Raw genomic sequence first — 16907 nt, 5'->3', positions numbered from 1 at the left:
TATATAGGATTTAGCAAGAAAAACAAGCCAATAAAACTATTTTTTGTGTGTTTTAATAACAACCAATAATGTTCACAATGAAGTCCATCGTTTACTCACTGTGCCTCAGGACACACACTGTTTAAAACAACCAATTTATCTCAAAATGCACGTTTTGGAGATGAGGAAACACCAAAATGTTTTTCCCAGTTGATGGAAGGTCTGGTCTGCAGCACAGTGAAGCCGAGCAGCGTGTGAACGAACAGGACTGGTGAAGAGTTTCACATCGGACAGGAATGGGACAACGCTCCTGTTCCAGAATTCAAGTGGCCTCATCGCTTTCCAGATGTTTACAGATGGGATGCCATTTTGTGCATTCATGCATTCTAGTTCAGGGCCCCGCATTCTTTAAACTTTAAACAACAACTGGGAAATTCAGAGAAAAACATTAAAATCTTTGTTGTGACACAGAGTCTGCATGATTGAAAAGTCTATATTTTCATAAAACACAATTACACCGATGTTTACGACAATCACAACCTTCTGATGCAAAATACAGTGAAATGTAAAAAATTGATTAGAAATTCACCTATAACTGTTGCATTATGGGTGTTTTTATAAACTCACAGTGACAGTATGGCTTACTGGCTAATGCTATGTTTGTGCTCAATGATCTCAGAGTCTCAGGGTTGTGTTGTGTCCTCCACTCTTATAGAATTAGTTTTTTTACTTTAGTTTTCATTGAAATTTTAAAAAATTGCCAGATTGGAGCATCTTGCAGACCAGTTTTAGCCCCTCGTGTTTGACGCCCCTGCTTTAAATCCCCCTGATATATTATTTATGTTCTTAGTGTGAGATGGGCCTGTCCAGCTGGGGGGCAGAGGGTCATCTGAGATCAGGCTGATGCCATAATTATGTTCTTCCTTTTCATATTTGTGAAGACATCACAATAAAAAAAGGGGTGTTAAACTATCAAATGTTTATATTTAAAGAAAAGCACAGATTTGCATCATGACATTGAAGGAATACATATATATATGCAGTAAAGCTCATTTTCCCATTATATATAATGGGGAAATTAACTTTACTGCAAAAACTATTTCTGTAACAGCTCAGAAAATAGCAAAGCTGACAAAATTATAGCTCTAATTTCATTATGTAATACAGAAAATTAGCAACTATATATATGTGTGTGCGTGTGACCGTCAAAGTTTAAGTTAAATTTCAGTTCATCACAGTGGGGGACACCCGCTTTTTAATGTGTTCCAAGTTCACAAGTGCGCCGGCCGCCTCGTCACACTTTGTTTAGCCCCCAGAGGCAGTAAATCCTTAATTTTCTCTCCCAAATATGGACTCGGAATGTCCAGGGTGACGTCTTGTGTCCGGGGGAATGCGGGTTTGTGAACCACACTCATTTGAACTACGCCTCTTCTCCGGTCTGCGCTCCTGGCAGGCTTTTTACACAGGAAGAGAGAGAGAGACGCCCTCCTCCTCCTCCTCCTCTTCCTCCTCCTCCTCCTCCTCCTCCTCCTCCTCCTCCCTTTCTCTTGGCGGATAACGGTGTCCAGAAGTTGTCCAGCCCGGACGGAGAGACAATAGAGGAGACCGAGGCTCCGTCAGCGCGTCTTTACGCCGGGAGCGTCTTTACGCCGCCGCCGTGTCACCAAACCATCTGCAGAGGTGCGATCATGGAGGATTTGGGTAAGTAGCTGCTGCTACCCCGGTTTTTTTTTTTTTTTTTTTTTTTTTTTCCGTTTGTCTCTCTGCATGTTGGGATATCTTGACGGGATCTATGGGAAGAAGGGGTGGTGCGTCCAAACGGAGGAAATAAGGTTCGGTGTTGATTCTGGCGGTGCAACAGAGTCCAGCTCCTACAAGGACGTATGGAAGCAGGATTTGTTTTGTTTTTTTAATAAATACTACTGGGATATAAGATGGCACTTAAAGGCAAAGGCAGATCTTAAAATGTGACTTTTTTTTCCTTTGTGAAAGGAAGGATTTATTTTTTTTGAAACATGTGATGCCTTCAGACAAGACTATCATTCATAGTGCTGCTCAGTTAATATCAATGTCTTATGTTGCATAGTTCCTGCTCGACTTCTTCATTTGTTTGCATGTTTAGTGATTCAGATTGTAAAGTGGACACTCTCAAGAGTTACTATTCTGTACAACATGAACATAACATTTCCTTTTGACAAACGGATTCTTTGGGTCGGGTCCATAAAAGGTCACACAGGTCTGCTCCTGACTGTGACATAGAAAACTATTATATGATGTTTCTTCTTCACACACAAACACATACTCAAGCTGGTTAATTACTTGAACCAGCACCTTTTTTCAACATCCGCCTGTCTGGCTGACAGCTGAGTTTTTCATGCATGGGCTGCAAATTGAATAATCTGCAAATTAGATTTAAAAGCATCCACGGCCCATCCATTACCATTAACAAGTCAGAGATAGGGAGAAAGCCAATGTCCAACTGAATGTTTTCCTTTTTTCTTTTTTCTTTTTTAAATGGTTTAAGGAAATGAAGGAGGAATGTGTCCTGCATCGTTTTATTTTTAAATGATGCTGAATTATTTTATTCTCAGAACAACATCGTGTGAGTCTTTGTGTTCGAGAACAGCTCTGTTTGGAAAAGCTCCCTGAAATAGCCCCGGGGCAAAAACTGCTGTTTGTAAAAAAAAAAAAAAAAGCCACAGAGTTCATATGAAAATAGAAAATAAAAAATGGCCTTACGGCTGTCTGAAACTTTTGCTCGTTTCTCCATGAGGTCGACTTCAGAAGTCAGACATTTGTGCTTTTCACGCAGCACAGGGAGGAATGGTGAGAGGTAGCCAAGCAAATGTTGGGCACATCTGGATTGGATTGGGCGGCAGCGAGACTAGAGTTACTGGGTGACTGGGTGAGTGAGGGGAAGGCGGTGGCCATGTTTGAGACTCCTCGGCTTCACGCCGTTTTGTCCGACGATGTTCGTAGGTTTTGCGCGGCGGATCCGTCGGAGGGAGACCTCATGTTGGAGAAGGCCTTATGGCCAAGACAAACAAGTCGGCCGGCAGCAGCTCTAAATATGGTCACAATTCCCATTGAGAGAAGTTCAGCTCCTTATATGTGCAGTTCAGTCTGTAAGAGTGTGTGTGTGTGTGTGTGTGTGTGTGTGTGTGTGTGTGTGTGTGTGTGTGTGTGTGTGTGTGTGTGTGTGTGTGTGTGTGTGTGTGTGTGTGTGTCAGAGACGCAGCAGACAGACGGAGGGTAAGTAGTATAAGCACAAGATTCTCACCACATGGTCGTATACCCGGAGTGTGAATCATCTGTGGCGGAAAAGACCACAATGGTGAATTGTATCAGGCCAGATGTTGACTTCTCTCTCTCTCTCTCTCTCTCTCGCTCTCTCTCTCTTCGCCAATTCAAGTGCTCACCGTTTTCATGTAGATCAGGTTTTTCTCAGGTGTGTAAGAAACAAAACCTTCCGAGAGCCGAGAGAGAGAAAGTGAACTTTGACTGTTTCAACTGAGACAAACAATGAGCACCTCGAGGGTTGAGACTGAAAAACAAACACCAGCGGGGATGGCAGTCTTCTAATCGGTCGACATGCAACACGATGGCATTTGTCTACAGTTTCCATTGATAAATCCTCAGAACGAACTCATGTTCTGCTTGAGCCTTTTTCTTTTTGTGACTTTATGTGTGCCTCCGACTCGTTACAGTCTTAATTGATGGCCAACGGCTTAATTTCTCAGGTTCTCCAACCAAACGACGCCGCTGTAAATCTGGCAGAATGACACAGACTATTAACTGTTCATCTGTCATTATATGCGCATGACAATAAGAAGTCTGCGGGAGAAAGATCTAGCGGTGTTGATGCCGGTGAAGTCTTTTCTCCATCCTTGGATACGTTAAAGAAAAATGGCTGAAGCTGTTGTTATGGTAGAATTAACTGATATTTTACATCACTTACTCAAACCGTCACCAGTGTCATTACATTCAAAACTCTCACTGATGGTGCCAACTTTCTCCAATTAAAAGCCCGTCTCATCCATTTTTCCCCTAATCATTGTTTTCGGAGTCAGTAAGTGCTCTACTGGGGACGTTCTGGCTTGGGAGGGACATTTTCAACACATTTACATCATCAGAAATAATCATGATGAGTTCTCAGTGACTTTTAATGACCATTCAACTTCGTCCAAATTGTATTTTATGGCTGTAATCAGATTGTCTCTGAACTCTTATGTGACCTTACGCAAGACAGAGGTGCCGGAAAATCAAATAAACTTCAGCCGAGGGTCGTATCCAGTGTTCTAAAACCCAAATTCACTGGAGGCAGTGTTTTGATCTCAGAGATTTAAAAACTCACATCTGTGTTGGTCACATTTTGCTTCGATTGATCTGAGCGCCCATTCATCAGAAACGTTTGTATGAACTGGAGTTGATAAAACAGGGAAGCTGTAAACTGCGGGTTATACGAGTGGTAATATGGAAAATACTTCTTTTTCTGCTCTCCCATGCTTGGTGTAACAATTTGTCAAGTGTCATTTGTATGAACAAAAACAATAAAAGTGACTTAATTTCATCTGTCATTCAGTAAATTACAGTTTGAAAAGTACTTTCCAGTTGTATACACATGCACAATTTAACATTTAACACTCTGGTTTGAACAGAACAACATGGGATTACATACGTTGGATAAAAGCACAGAAGGCGGGGGAAACAATGAGGCACAGTCGACAACAATCGGGGGGTAAAATGGGGCGAAGCGAGGGGGGTGTAGCAGTAATACAGGAGAGACAAACATTAAACGAGACACTGACTTTTACGAGAAACTAAAGCCAAAACATGACGCTAAAGACACAATGATGGAATAGAAGGGACGACGCATAAAATGTAAAATACCTGGATTATTATAGTGTTTAGAGACATTTCCACACTGTGTTTTCCTCATTTTAGTCTTATATGTGAACCTTTTCAGTACTAAGTGATGTAAGAAATAAGTAAGTTTAAGGGGGGGAGTGGCTTTTGATATCAGTCGCCAAACACTCTTCCTCCTCTGCTTCCTCTCCATGTCAGCATGTCTGGGATATGAATGCCGGAATATGTGCGCCGCCTTAACGTTTACGATTAGATCCCGAGTCGCGCCCGCTCCGGGTGTCCTCGGGAGACGCCGTCGTCCGACCCGCTGCCGCCGTGTTGTTTCACACGAGCCTGTCTGTGTCTCCTCAGGACTGCCTGAGCCACCTAACTACCCTCTCAGTCCTCGTATTGTTGTGTTTGGTACGTAGCTGTCTCTCGCATGCGTCCGCATGCGTCTCGTCCGTCACGTCCTTCATTGTCTGTGTGCATGCGTCAAACCTTTGACCTCTTTAATGCTTCATGAACAAGCTAATACATTAACACCATGGAGGGACGGGGGGTAAATGTGCTTCATCTTCAATAAAACTAAAGCGAGACTCGCGTGTGTTTTGAGGGCGTCGTGGTTTGTACCGCTGTGTGAGTGTGTGTGTGTTTTTTCCCCCCATTCGCTTTGTCCAGATGCACTCCTGGCTGACCTGGAGAACACGGGTTCTCCTCTCCCTCGCTGTCCGGTCCTGCTCACCTCCGATCCCCCGCAGAACCCCGACACGGCCACCCAGGACTCCTCGCAGGCCCGCCCGCCGCCGCCCGCCTACACGCCGCAGCAGGTGGGATGGTTTTCACTCGTCCATTTCACTCGTCGGTTTGCATTTCATTCACTAAAGCGGTCCGTTTCCTCACTCAGACGGTTTCTGCTGCAATGAAATCCTCGCAGAACTCCGCCCCCGACAAACTCTACAGGTAACTTCCACCTCTGCCCTCTCACCTTCCTGTATGTGCAGGACAGGCCTGGGCGAAAAACCAGTTTTGTCGAATTTGTAGCTAAAAACGAGTTTTATTTAGCAAATCTGAGGTGTTTTTTTTTCACGTTCCGTTCTATAATTCCTTATGGCTTTCCTTAGTTGCTGTTGCTCTTTTGCTTAAACCTGGTTAAAGCTTGATTCATTGAATCGAAACTTGAATTTTTCTTTAAAATCGTCTGTCCCCAGTACAGGACTATATAGAGAAATCCCAGGATGTTTTTTTTTTCTTTTTCTTTTTTTGTTACGTCGATGTCGTCTCTCCTGCAGCACGGTGTGTAAACCACGCTCTCCCCGCACGGCAGATCCTCCCCCTCCTCCGGCCTTCTCCTCCTCCTCGCTGCTGGGCGGAGGCCTGAGTGAACTGGACCACTTGTTGCAGGAGCTCAACGCCACCCAGTTCAACATCACAGGTGTGTTGACGGCTCGCGCCGTTTGGTTTTTCACCCCCCCCCCCGCTGCTGTTTTCTCACCGGTGACTTTGTGTCGCCCGTCGCCAGATGAGATCCTGGCCCAGTTTCCCTCTTCGAAGAAAGACGAGCGAGACAAGATGAAGGAGAAGGCCACGACCCCGTCCTCCAGGTACCAAATGAAATTAATTTGGCCCAAAGAATCCATTATGAAGAGCCGGCGGGCTCCGACAGTGTCGTCCATAGATCTTCTGTCTCCTTGTATTTTGTATGAAATGCATTTAAAAAAGTTGAACACACTGTGGGACGTCGTTAATAAAGGGAACACGTACACAATAACAAGATTATGTGGGCATATGACCCAGATCATTTCATTTATAGCCACTTTACTAACATTATTATTTAATGAAATGTTTATTAAAATTAGTTTTCATTGAAATGCACTGTGCACGCATGTGGAAATGGATCCATTCAGGAAGAACATTTGCAACGATCTTAAAAGCTTAAACAGGTTTTTATCATGTCGCTGGATGGACTCATAGTTTACTTCTATATGATTTTGTGAAGGGTAAAAGTAAAATTCCACACGTAAGTCCATTTTTCAAGACATTGTATGATACAATTATGTTTTTTTTGTGGGTTTTTTTGACATATGTACCAGGAATTCAGTTTGTTCTACACAGGATATTTTGAGGACGTGATAACAGGACTTCACCCTGTCCGCCTCTGATCGTTCCCATTTACCAAACTGATGTTTTCTGACTCAACTTGAACAGACGGGCGCTATATAAATGAAGCTTTGATAACGAAATCCTGCAAACAGTTTCATCTGTTTCAGTGATCAACAGCTGATTAAAACCCTCAAGATAAACCACAAATTAATACATTTGCTTTAACCATAATGAATGACCCTGTTTATTTTGGTAACTCCATTTTCTGTGGGGATTAAACTGCATTTGTCTTTTGTGTTTTAGCTCGGCAAAGCCTTCGGCAACATCAGCCACGCTGGAACTGGACAAACTGATGGCGTCGCTGTCGGATTTCAGAGTCCAGAGCACAGTAAGTGTCATGAAAAAAAATCACCACGACTTAACAGTCAGCCGATATCGTCACTATAAATGCTCGCGTCTGCTGACAGTGCGACCGCAGGGATGTTTCATCCGTCCACATCTGCTCCAGGCGTTTCACACGGCCTGCAATGATTCATGGTGGATTTAGGAGGATAGTTGCCCCGATTCATAATGACTACACTGTTAACGCAGCTTAGCCACAACACATGCTCCTCAGTGTGAGTCGGGCGGCAGATATGGGCCCTGGATTAAATTTAAAAAAAGACGTCTGGTGGGAATGTTTAACCAGCTTCAGGTCGAAACGACGACTCCAGATCTGTGTTTGGTCGAGTTTTGAATTCTAAGGTTGTTTGGATCCCGTGTTTTCGTCCAGCCGGGAATGATAAACAAACCGTGACGGTGGTGATGAGAGCAGACCAAACTAGGAGTCTATGGAATCTGTAAAATACACTGTTTATCCATCTCCCGTCTTCACGGCGTCTGCAGGATGTGACCGCGTGACCTCGATTTCACGCTTAAAAGCTTTACTACGGTCAGAAACGTATCGCTGCTGAAGAAAGCGTCACAAGTATGTGTGAATATTAAGATGGTAATTTCCTTTTCAGGCCAACTTGCGATGAGCTGAGGGAGAAAGAAAGGAAAAAAAAAACCATTAGACACATGTGATCTCTCTCTGTGCTTTGTCTTCTCCAAGCCAGCTGCACCCGTCACTCCAGTGGTCGCCACGCCGCCGCCGCTGCCGCCACAGCAGCAGCAGCAACAGCAGCCGCAGCCGGCGCCGCCGCCGCAGCAGACCTCGTCTGGCGGCTCACTGGACAGCATGCTGGGGCTCCTCCAGTCCGACCTGACCCGGCAAGGAGTCCAGACGTCCTCCAAGGGGAACTGCTCCGCCTGCCAGAAGCCCGTGGTGGGACAGGTGAGTCACCTGTGGACGGTGTTGAACTGACCAGCCGCTAAAAGAGAAAAAATGTATGATTGGCGAGGAGAAAGTTTTATTAAACATTGGCTCGAATCAAAAGGCGAGGTGGTACATTTAGTGCTTTATTTTGTAAAAAAGAAAAAATACAGATTCCTGTTTGCAATATTAAGTCAAAGTCCAAAAGGTACATGCTCTGAAATACTGAAGTATAAAAAGATAAATGTGACAAAATGAAATTAATAAATACCCCCATTCAAAAGTGTCATTCATTTATTAAAATTACATTAACACATGTAATTATTTCAATATTCAATTAATTATTTCTTGGTCTAAATGTGTCAAAATTAGAAAGAAAAGTGAAAACAGGCGCCACCACAATTTATGTTACATTCTTTGGTATTTTTTGAAATTCAAACACAAGATTTTGACGTTCAACCAGTTTATGCTGCCCAATCGTTGGGATTATAATTGTCAAATTGCTCGACTTCATCATGGATAACTGTCATTGTCGCTTGCTTTGAAACTTTTATTATAACTGACTCATTCACACGGTTCTAAAAATTCAACTCATAGGAAGTACAGATATTTCTGTCAAATGTCGGGAGGAGAAGGAGACGTAAAGCACAGATTCCTGAGAAATCTATTGAATTACTTCTGAAGATACCAAATATTACTTAACAACTTTGCGACGTTTTGCAGTTGTTTTTAAAAACCACACCAGTGTATTTCATTCATAAGTAAATGAGATGGTTTAAACTGGCCCACCTGACACTTTTAACCATTTGTAGACTAAACTATGTCAATAAATGGCATCAAGTTCTCACCGGAAAAGAAATTATACAACCGTACATCTTATTGAGTAACAATCCACTACAATATGATGAAACAGTTACAAAAATATTATTAAATAAAACAACTTTAATTATGAATTGGATGCATTGGGTATCTGCTTTCAAAGAAGTTTTGTCTTTCGGGGTCTTTAAAACATATTTGCAGTTTGGTCTCACCGTGCCTTGTGCCTGTGCAGGTGGTGACGGCTCTGGGGAAGGTGTGGCACCCGGAGCATTTCGTGTGCACCGAGTGCGAGTCGGAGTTGGGCAGCCGCAACTTTTTTGAAAAAGACGGCCGACCGTACTGCGAGTCCGACTACTTCACCCTCTTCTCGCCTCACTGCGCGCACTGCAACAAGCCCATACTCAACGTAAGGACGCGGAAACGCGTGTCTGATTCATGACACTGGAAACGTTGAATCCAACCCGCTGAACGGACTGGGTGTCTTTTGCTCTTTAGAAAATGGTCACCGCTTTGGACAAGAACTGGCACCCGGAGTGTTTCTGCTGTGTCAAGTGCAGCCGCGGCTTTGGAGAGGAAGGTAACGCCAAGCTTCTCTCTCATAAATGGAGATAAATTGGATCTGTCTGCGTTATCTCTGTGTGACACGTACCGGGAAATACAGCCACGCTTTTGACTTCGGCAGGCGATAATTTGGTTTATTGTGTTAATTATTTGTTCACATTTGGATATCAAATCTGTCTCGGTTTGCTCAGACGTACACATTTGAGGAGCATTTTCTAACATGCCTTTGAAAACAGAAGAAACTGTGTGGTTTTCAGATTAAATATTGCGCCACTGTGAATTTGGTGTAAACCGCATAAGATTTGTATTACCATGGCACAAAATTGTCCAAATTAAAAGCTACTGCCCGCCATGAATGTTCTCATCTGTAGCTCATAACATCTTCTTATCTAGACTGAAGATAGATGCTCAATAAATGAGGGGGGGGGGATCATATTATTAGTCTGAATTAAATAAAAAAAACAAAAAACTAAATGTGGGTATGATATAAATTAGCTGCAAAGTGCTTCCAATGGGACGGACATGAATGGGCTGGCATTAGTGGAACACACACACACACACACACACCTTTTCAGAATCAAAACTGCGACAGCTTGTGTTGACGGGCTGAAACTGTGACGTGTGTCTCCTCGCAGGTTTCCACGACCGTGACGGCCAGCAGTACTGCCAGCAGTGCTTCCTGACGCTGTTTGCGTCCCGCTGTCAAGGCTGCAGCCAGCCCATCCTGGAGAACTACATCTCGGCTCTCAACTCGCTCTGGCACCCGCAATGCTTCGTATGTAGGGTGAGTGTGTGTGTGTGTGAGTGTGTGTGTGTGTGTGTGTGGAGTTGCAGATATTGTCATTGAGAAAGCTTTTATTGTATCAGGGGTGCATTTAGAAACATATCTAGTTGTTTTTTCTTCTGATTTTAAGTGTTTCTGTTGTTAGGAAGTCGGTGAGAAACTGTACAAACACGGGAGATGAGTTCTTTTTTAAATGATCGGTGCATCAATAGATTAAAAGTAAATGAAAGAATTGTTGTTTCTGTGTTTTGCCAGTCGCCTGGCATCACGGCTGTGATAATAATAGAAATGTACGACTCTATTAGTTTGTAAACGCTCGTTTTCCGTCCTTGCAACTGGCTCCCGGTGCCGTTTGGGATCTGGGCACTGATTGTTGTGGTCGAGAGTTTGAGAGGAAACGCGCGGAGTGGAAACGGGGGTTATGTCATCGTGGGAAACGTCCTAATTACAGGATGCTGAATCTCTCCCGTCTCGCCCGTCTCCCCTCCCCAGGAGTGCTACAGCCCCTTCGTCAACGGCAGCTTCTTCGAGCACGAGGGGAAGCCCCTGTGCGAGGCCCACTACCACCAGTCCCGCGGCAGCGTGTGCCAGGCCTGCCAGCAGCCCATCCTGGGCCGCTGCGTCACCGCCATGGGCGCCAAGTTCCACCCGCACCACCTGGTGTGCCACTTCTGCCTGAAGCCCCTGAGCAAAGGCTGCTTCAAGGAGCAGGAGAACAAGCCTTACTGCCACCCCTGCTTCATCAAACTGTTCGGCTGAGGGAGGATCCCTACTCCTCCCTCCACCCCCCCCACCACCACCCTACCACACCCCTTCCCCTCCCCCGAGGGTGGAGCTGGTCTCTTTGTTGGTATCATGAATATTTGAGGGTTGAGAAAAGAGAGAGAGAAAACTTTCTCATTCATTGGACAAAAAAAAAAGGTGGACTGCATTCGGACTGGCATGAGAACAAACAAATAGTAGCATTGGTCCTGCAAACACAAAATGTTGTCTTGTATGTAACTGTTTACATACCATATTGATTCAAATTGAATATTGAAAATTGAGTTGTTTTTGCCAAAGGTAGCATTTTATTGAGAGCAAATGTATTGTTCCTATTGAAAACCTGTTTCAGTATTGCAAAAAAAAAAATCCCCTTTAATATATTTGCTTTATATTGCAAAAAAGTATACATGTGACTGCAAGTGCTTTTTTTTATATATATATATATTGTATGCTGACCGCTCTGTATGTTTATGTGTACCAAAGCTTATGTTTAAAGTCATATATTTTACATTACCTATTCATTACTGCTCTATGCAAATGCCTAAAAAAAAAAAAAAACACCATTCCAAAGAATAAAAAGAAGGCAAACAAAAATTGTGGTGCAGTTGTGTTTGTGAATAAATGAACAGACTATTGACCAAAGAAAACATCTTCGTGGGTGGATGTGTGAGAAGAAAGAAATGTATTCTTGGTAAGTGGAAACCAACTGCCAATAACGTTTTACAGATCTCAGATCTGTAAAACTAAGTACATTCAAAGAAACACTGCCATTACTTGTCATTTTGAGAGGTTACAAAAGTATAATGGGATAAATGCTCCAGACTTCACTCTCCTTGCATGTTGCACGCAGGGAGAAAATTAAAACAACTGCCTCAAAATGCATGAAATAAACATTTATGAAGATTTAAAAGCACCTTTTTTTTGTATAAAATGATTTAATTACTGACTGGAAAGGGTTTCCAGATCAGCACCTTTATGACTGGGCATACCTGTAAAATCCTCAGAACTTATTAATTTCATATTTGCAAAAAAAATATTTGTGAATCTTCTCTCACACTGAACATTAAAAAAAAATATATATCTTTTTTTTTTTAAATATCAGGTATTGAAACGCAGTTTTTGTGCTCTTTTTTAACGTGTGATTGTGAAACATTGCAACTGTTTACAAACCGTTACCAAAACAATCGAATTATTTTTATTTTTGAAACATGCAACAAATAATGTAATGAGGCTTTAAACTTTCTGAGAGGAAAACGACTCAAAGAAAATAAAAGCACCCCAGAAGAAAACCGTCTCCCTTTACAGCGTCGTTTCCATGTCGGTAAACCAAATCTTCAATTTTCTGCCAGTAACGCTCTTATTAAAATATTTTTTGTCATTATCTAATTCAAAGTAATTCCCTCATCATCTGGAGAAGACATGTTTCTCCACTTTTTACTGTCATTTCTCTCCATGATTGTGTGTTTTTTGCAAGGAATCAACTAAAAGATAAAACCCAGATTTTTTTTTATCAAGCATAAATATTAAATGAGGATCCCACAGGAACCTGGACTCTACACTGGCTTGCTTTTCTCTTTTATTGTTTATTTATTTATTTATTTACTTTATGGGTTAAACCCAGTCTTGCAACGTTGGAACAATCGACCTGAGAGGCAACAAGAAACACCTGTCAATCACGTTCCAATGCTTTTTTTTTTTTGCTCATTTAAAAAAATGGGTGGGTTCAAATTAAAGGCGTGAGCTGATTTGTTTAACGCCTCCAGGTGTACATAGCAGGAAATCAAAGCTGGAAGTCTGAACTCTCGTATTCAACAAAAACAAACAAATAAATAAACAATAGAAACTAAGGAATTGGCCTCGCCGTTCCAACGCAGCTCCCAACAGCCGCAGAAAAGTGTTAATTGGTGACTTTGGCCACTGGAGGTCGCTGTCGGCGCGCTCCTTCTGACGTGCGCGCGCCTCGTTAAGTCACAGGTGAGGTGATTTAGGTTAATGAGCGTCTGCGCGTGCAGAGAAGGCAGGCGCACAAGAAGAAAGTTCCCCTCTTGTCTTCCAAATGCTGCAAATTATCGGGTTAAATACACAATGTGTGATTCGGAACAGCAACAAGTAAGTCAGCCACATTTTACAGTTTATCTTGCTTTTAAAGGAAAAGGCTCCATTTATGTTGGGTTTTTTGTACCAGATTGTTACAAATCTCGACATATCAACAATATATTCACAATCACAATGGAAATGTCAAGTTCTTCAATAATAATGTGGTAAAGTGCACCGTGTGTCTGGTTCCCGGCAGGACGTGGAGAAGCTGTGTGAGCCCCAGTGGCCTGAGAATGGAGGGGAGTGGAGTGATGGAGAGGAGGACGCGGGTGAAGCCGACATGGACTGCGGGCTGCTGCAGGCCATGGCCGAGGAGGACGAGGAGATAAACGTCTACAATGAAGAGACCTTTGGGATGGGTGGGTAGGAATCTCCCTGGTGGCTTCCTTGGAACCGGCCTGTGCAGCTGCAGGTGCACTAGGGTTCATGATAATAAGAATAATAATTAAGAATCAGGAGACTGCATGGTGGCACATGGACCGAACTTCAAAAGCCTTTCCGTCAGCCCTCATCTTCCTGAAGGTCAAAGGTCAAACTCTCACTCCAATGGGAATGTATCGCAAATGTTCAGATTGGTGGTGGACTGAGAGAACATGAAAATGGGAAAACTAGAGATGCTCCCACTGTGAGACAAGCCTACACCACCTCCACTACATAATTAGTCAGATTAAGTATGAGGAATAAAGATTTAAATGAACCATATTATTGTCATGTAGATGTTTAAACATGACTAGGTAAATACATTTTTTATGTACAATGTGGAATGAATATACACTTTTTTTTAATCCATGGCATTCAAAAATGATGGCAATTATTGCTGATGTGCAATTTGAAGGCCTTTTTTAAATAATCTTTGAAGATCTTCTTTAAATTCCTTGATGATATTAAGATACATATATTTTTCGTTGGAATAACCAAACCTGTCTGTCCATATCCTTTTATCAAGCTATTAACCTCGAGGTTGCAGTGTTCTGTCGCTGGTCCCATCAGACTCTGAGCTCAGGACAAACCCACCTAAAAGACGTATTCAGTCTTTTTTTTTTTGTTTTAAATTATGACAATATGAACGGCCTCTATTTCTACATGAGAGCAAAGTTTTTTTTTTTAATGCATGGTGGGAAAGAATGAAGGAACAGAGTTTAAAACCAATCATAACCCTGATATTTGCTATTGGTCAACTCTGGTGAATTTGTTGACGTGGACTTTTTCAGGTATCCTGAACCGACGGTCCTAAATGAACAATTCAGAAATGCTTTGGTATAAATTGTAGCAGGATAAAACTTGAACTCACTCCAAGTTTTCCAACAAAATGCATGAAATGATAAATGTAAGAAAAAAAAAAGAGCATCAATTCAGCTGGTATGTAAATGTTGAAGCTTCTCCCTGCGTTCCTGTCCGTCTCCTAGATATAGATGCTCAGGATGCCACGGAGGACGTGGTCGGCAGCCTGCAGAAGCTTTCAGAGGCCTCCCCCCTCCACCACCTCCTCCTCCTCCCCCACCACCTCCACCCGACCTCAGGCCTGTGTCGTCCCACAAGGCCTCCTCGCCTCTCACACAGAAGCCACAGCATCCGTGCCGGCTTCCCCTCAGGCAGCGTGGCGGAGGGTGGGGGCAGAAGGGCCGACTGGCCAGAGGGACCTTGTTCGACGACCCCTCTGTGGTGAGGATGGTGGAGGGGCGGCCCAGCCTCAAGGTGACCAGGACAAACTGACCAAAAACATTTTTGTTTGTTTTTATCTTTTTGAAAATGTTAACGTTGGTCTATTGTCTGTCCAGAGTCTGGACAGTTCCATCGTGGACTGTGGATTTGCCATGCACGAGAATGCCTTCAAGGAAAATGTGAGTTTGAAAAAAAAAAAAAGAGTGCAGAGCCATTCAGAGTTTATATTCTGCTGACAGTTTGTTGTTTATGACCAGATGATGGCGCCCTCTGACAGACAGCTCAGGAAACCCTCAGGATCAATACTTCAGGTCAAAGACGCTGAAGAAAATGGCAGGGAAAAAAACAAACTAAACAAACAGCTGGGCCTTCATGTCCCGTGTCCTTGTGTCTTGTAGGACAGCGCTATAGTGTGTGTGATCGGTCACAGAGGACGAGGACAGCCCACCAACTCCACCTTCCTGGATTTGCCCTATCCTCCCTTCATGTTCGGGGGCAGGAGAGGAGAAGCCAGAGGCTCCTACTCCAGAGTGATGTACGGTCAAAGAGGAGGCTCTCAGGTGAGTGTGGTTGTTTTTCTTTAACCACGGAGGAGTTAGTGATGGATTATTTAAGCCTAAATCAACTGTGTGAACCTCATCGGGGTCACATAAAGCACAACTGGCTCTGGAGTGGACTGAACCAGTACAATGACGTTATTTGTGTGTGACTTTCCTTTGTTTATTGCAAAGAGATTAATTCAAGAAAACTGAGTCCGGTGTATTTTATTTTGGTATTTTCAGTGAAGCCCCCTGGTGCAAATGCAGTCTTTCCACTTTGATGAAACTTAAAATACTGCAAATGACAGTCTTTTGTTTTTTATGGAGTAAAGTTGAGTGTTCTTTGTGACGAAGTTGCAAAAACTACCATTGCGTCCTTTAACAGGCTGCCTTTAGCCCACAGGTGGTGCTGACACTCCTGGCCTGTATATATTCAGTGTGTGAAATAAATGCTGTCAATTCAGTGTAACAATTGGTATCAACAACCTTTTTTTTGGTCTGTAATAAAATAGCAAGTGAGAACATTAAGCATAACAATTTTCGAATTAAAGGAAAGCCTATTTTAAACATCAAGTTCATGTTCATATTGTTTAGAAAAGGACTTGGTTATACCACTAGAGGGCGCTCAGGTTCCATCAGTGATAAAGATACAGCAGCTTTACTCATACTCATTTAAACCTTGGCCTTCATATTCGGTTTAGGTTGTGGGCCACATCACCTGACTGGAGCAGGGAAATCATAAGACAACTTTGCATTAGATATTTCCATGAGGAAATACGTCAGGTTTTATGTTCTAAAACCTGACGCATCAAAACTGGAGAAAACCCGCTAACAAATGCAAATTTCCCATCGGGGGAAAAAAAGCCCCCAACTTGGTCTCAAAGCAACTTCAGGTCAAACATATAAACTAAAGCCGTCAGCAGCTGGAGTGTTGTTTTTGTCCTGCAGATGCAGGTGCCAGCAGTACCAGGAACACCAGTCTTTTCTCGCCAACCACTGACGCCACGCCAGTGTTACCAGGTTGGAAGCCATTGGTTTCATTTGATCATGACGCCTCTGGTTTTTTTTTGTTTTGTTTTTTGTTTCCCCCCCCCCCCCCCCTTCATGAGCTATCCTTTTCTCTCTCCAGCCTCTGACTCCCAAGATGATGCAGCCTCGCTTTGGCACCAACTCCCCGAGGCCGTCCAGCTTTTACAGCCCCTCCTCCAACCCGGTGCAGCCGTTCAGGTGAGGGATGATCTTGTTTCTCAGAGACTTCCGATGTTTGATTTGTGCTCTCAAATATTTCCCCCCCGACGACGTCGGGCGAATGAATCGCTTGGCAGTGTCCCTCCTCACGCGTGAGTACGTGAAACCCACGCCGCCAACGTTGGACTGTCGTTGTCAAGGTGTCCATTTCCCCCCCAGCAGGTACCCCGGTCCCGTCACGCAGCTCCATCCCCAACACCAGCGACTGCTC

The 16907-nt window shown here is 43.4% G+C and overlaps 2 protein-coding genes across 2 annotated transcripts in view; both read left to right on the top strand.

Annotated features, from left to right (window-relative positions):
* The first annotated feature begins 1544 nt into the window (after positions 1-1544).
* On the top strand, positions 1545-11728 carry LOC308145372 (transforming growth factor beta-1-induced transcript 1 protein-like). Its single transcript, XM_080516780.1, has 11 exons — positions 1545-1680; positions 5506-5654; positions 5732-5787; positions 6117-6259; positions 6347-6428; positions 7231-7315; positions 8021-8242; positions 9273-9446; positions 9536-9617; positions 10237-10385; positions 10878-11728. Exons 1-11 carry the CDS (start codon positions 1668-1670, stop codon positions 11142-11144), a joined length of 1422 nt encoding a protein of 473 aa, XP_080372906.1. The 5' UTR covers positions 1545-1667; the 3' UTR covers positions 11145-11728.
* A 1799-nt stretch (positions 11729-13527) lies between these two features.
* Positions 13528-16907, top strand: part of patl2 (PAT1 homolog 2) — a gene marked incomplete at its 5' end in the record, with an annotated part of 7234 nt that continues 3854 nt past the window's right edge. The window contains 8 exons of the mRNA XM_080517480.1: positions 13528-13606; positions 14654-14685; positions 14787-14942; positions 15026-15088; positions 15167-15220; positions 15308-15469; positions 16578-16675; positions 16856-16907. Of these exons, the coding sequence (XP_080373606.1) occupies positions 13528-13606; positions 14654-14685; positions 14787-14942; positions 15026-15088; positions 15167-15220; positions 15308-15469; positions 16578-16675; positions 16856-16907 (696 nt within the window). The remainder of the gene's footprint in view (positions 13607-14653; positions 14686-14786; positions 14943-15025; positions 15089-15166; positions 15221-15307; positions 15470-16577; positions 16676-16855) is intronic.

Source organism: Blennius ocellaris (genome assembly GCF_963422515.1).
Source record: "Blennius ocellaris genome assembly, chromosome: 21".
NCBI lineage: Eukaryota > Metazoa > Chordata > Actinopteri > Blenniiformes > Blenniidae > Blennius > Blennius ocellaris.
Note: the sequence above shows the minus strand (reverse complement) of the source record. Positions and strands in the feature narration are given on the sequence as shown.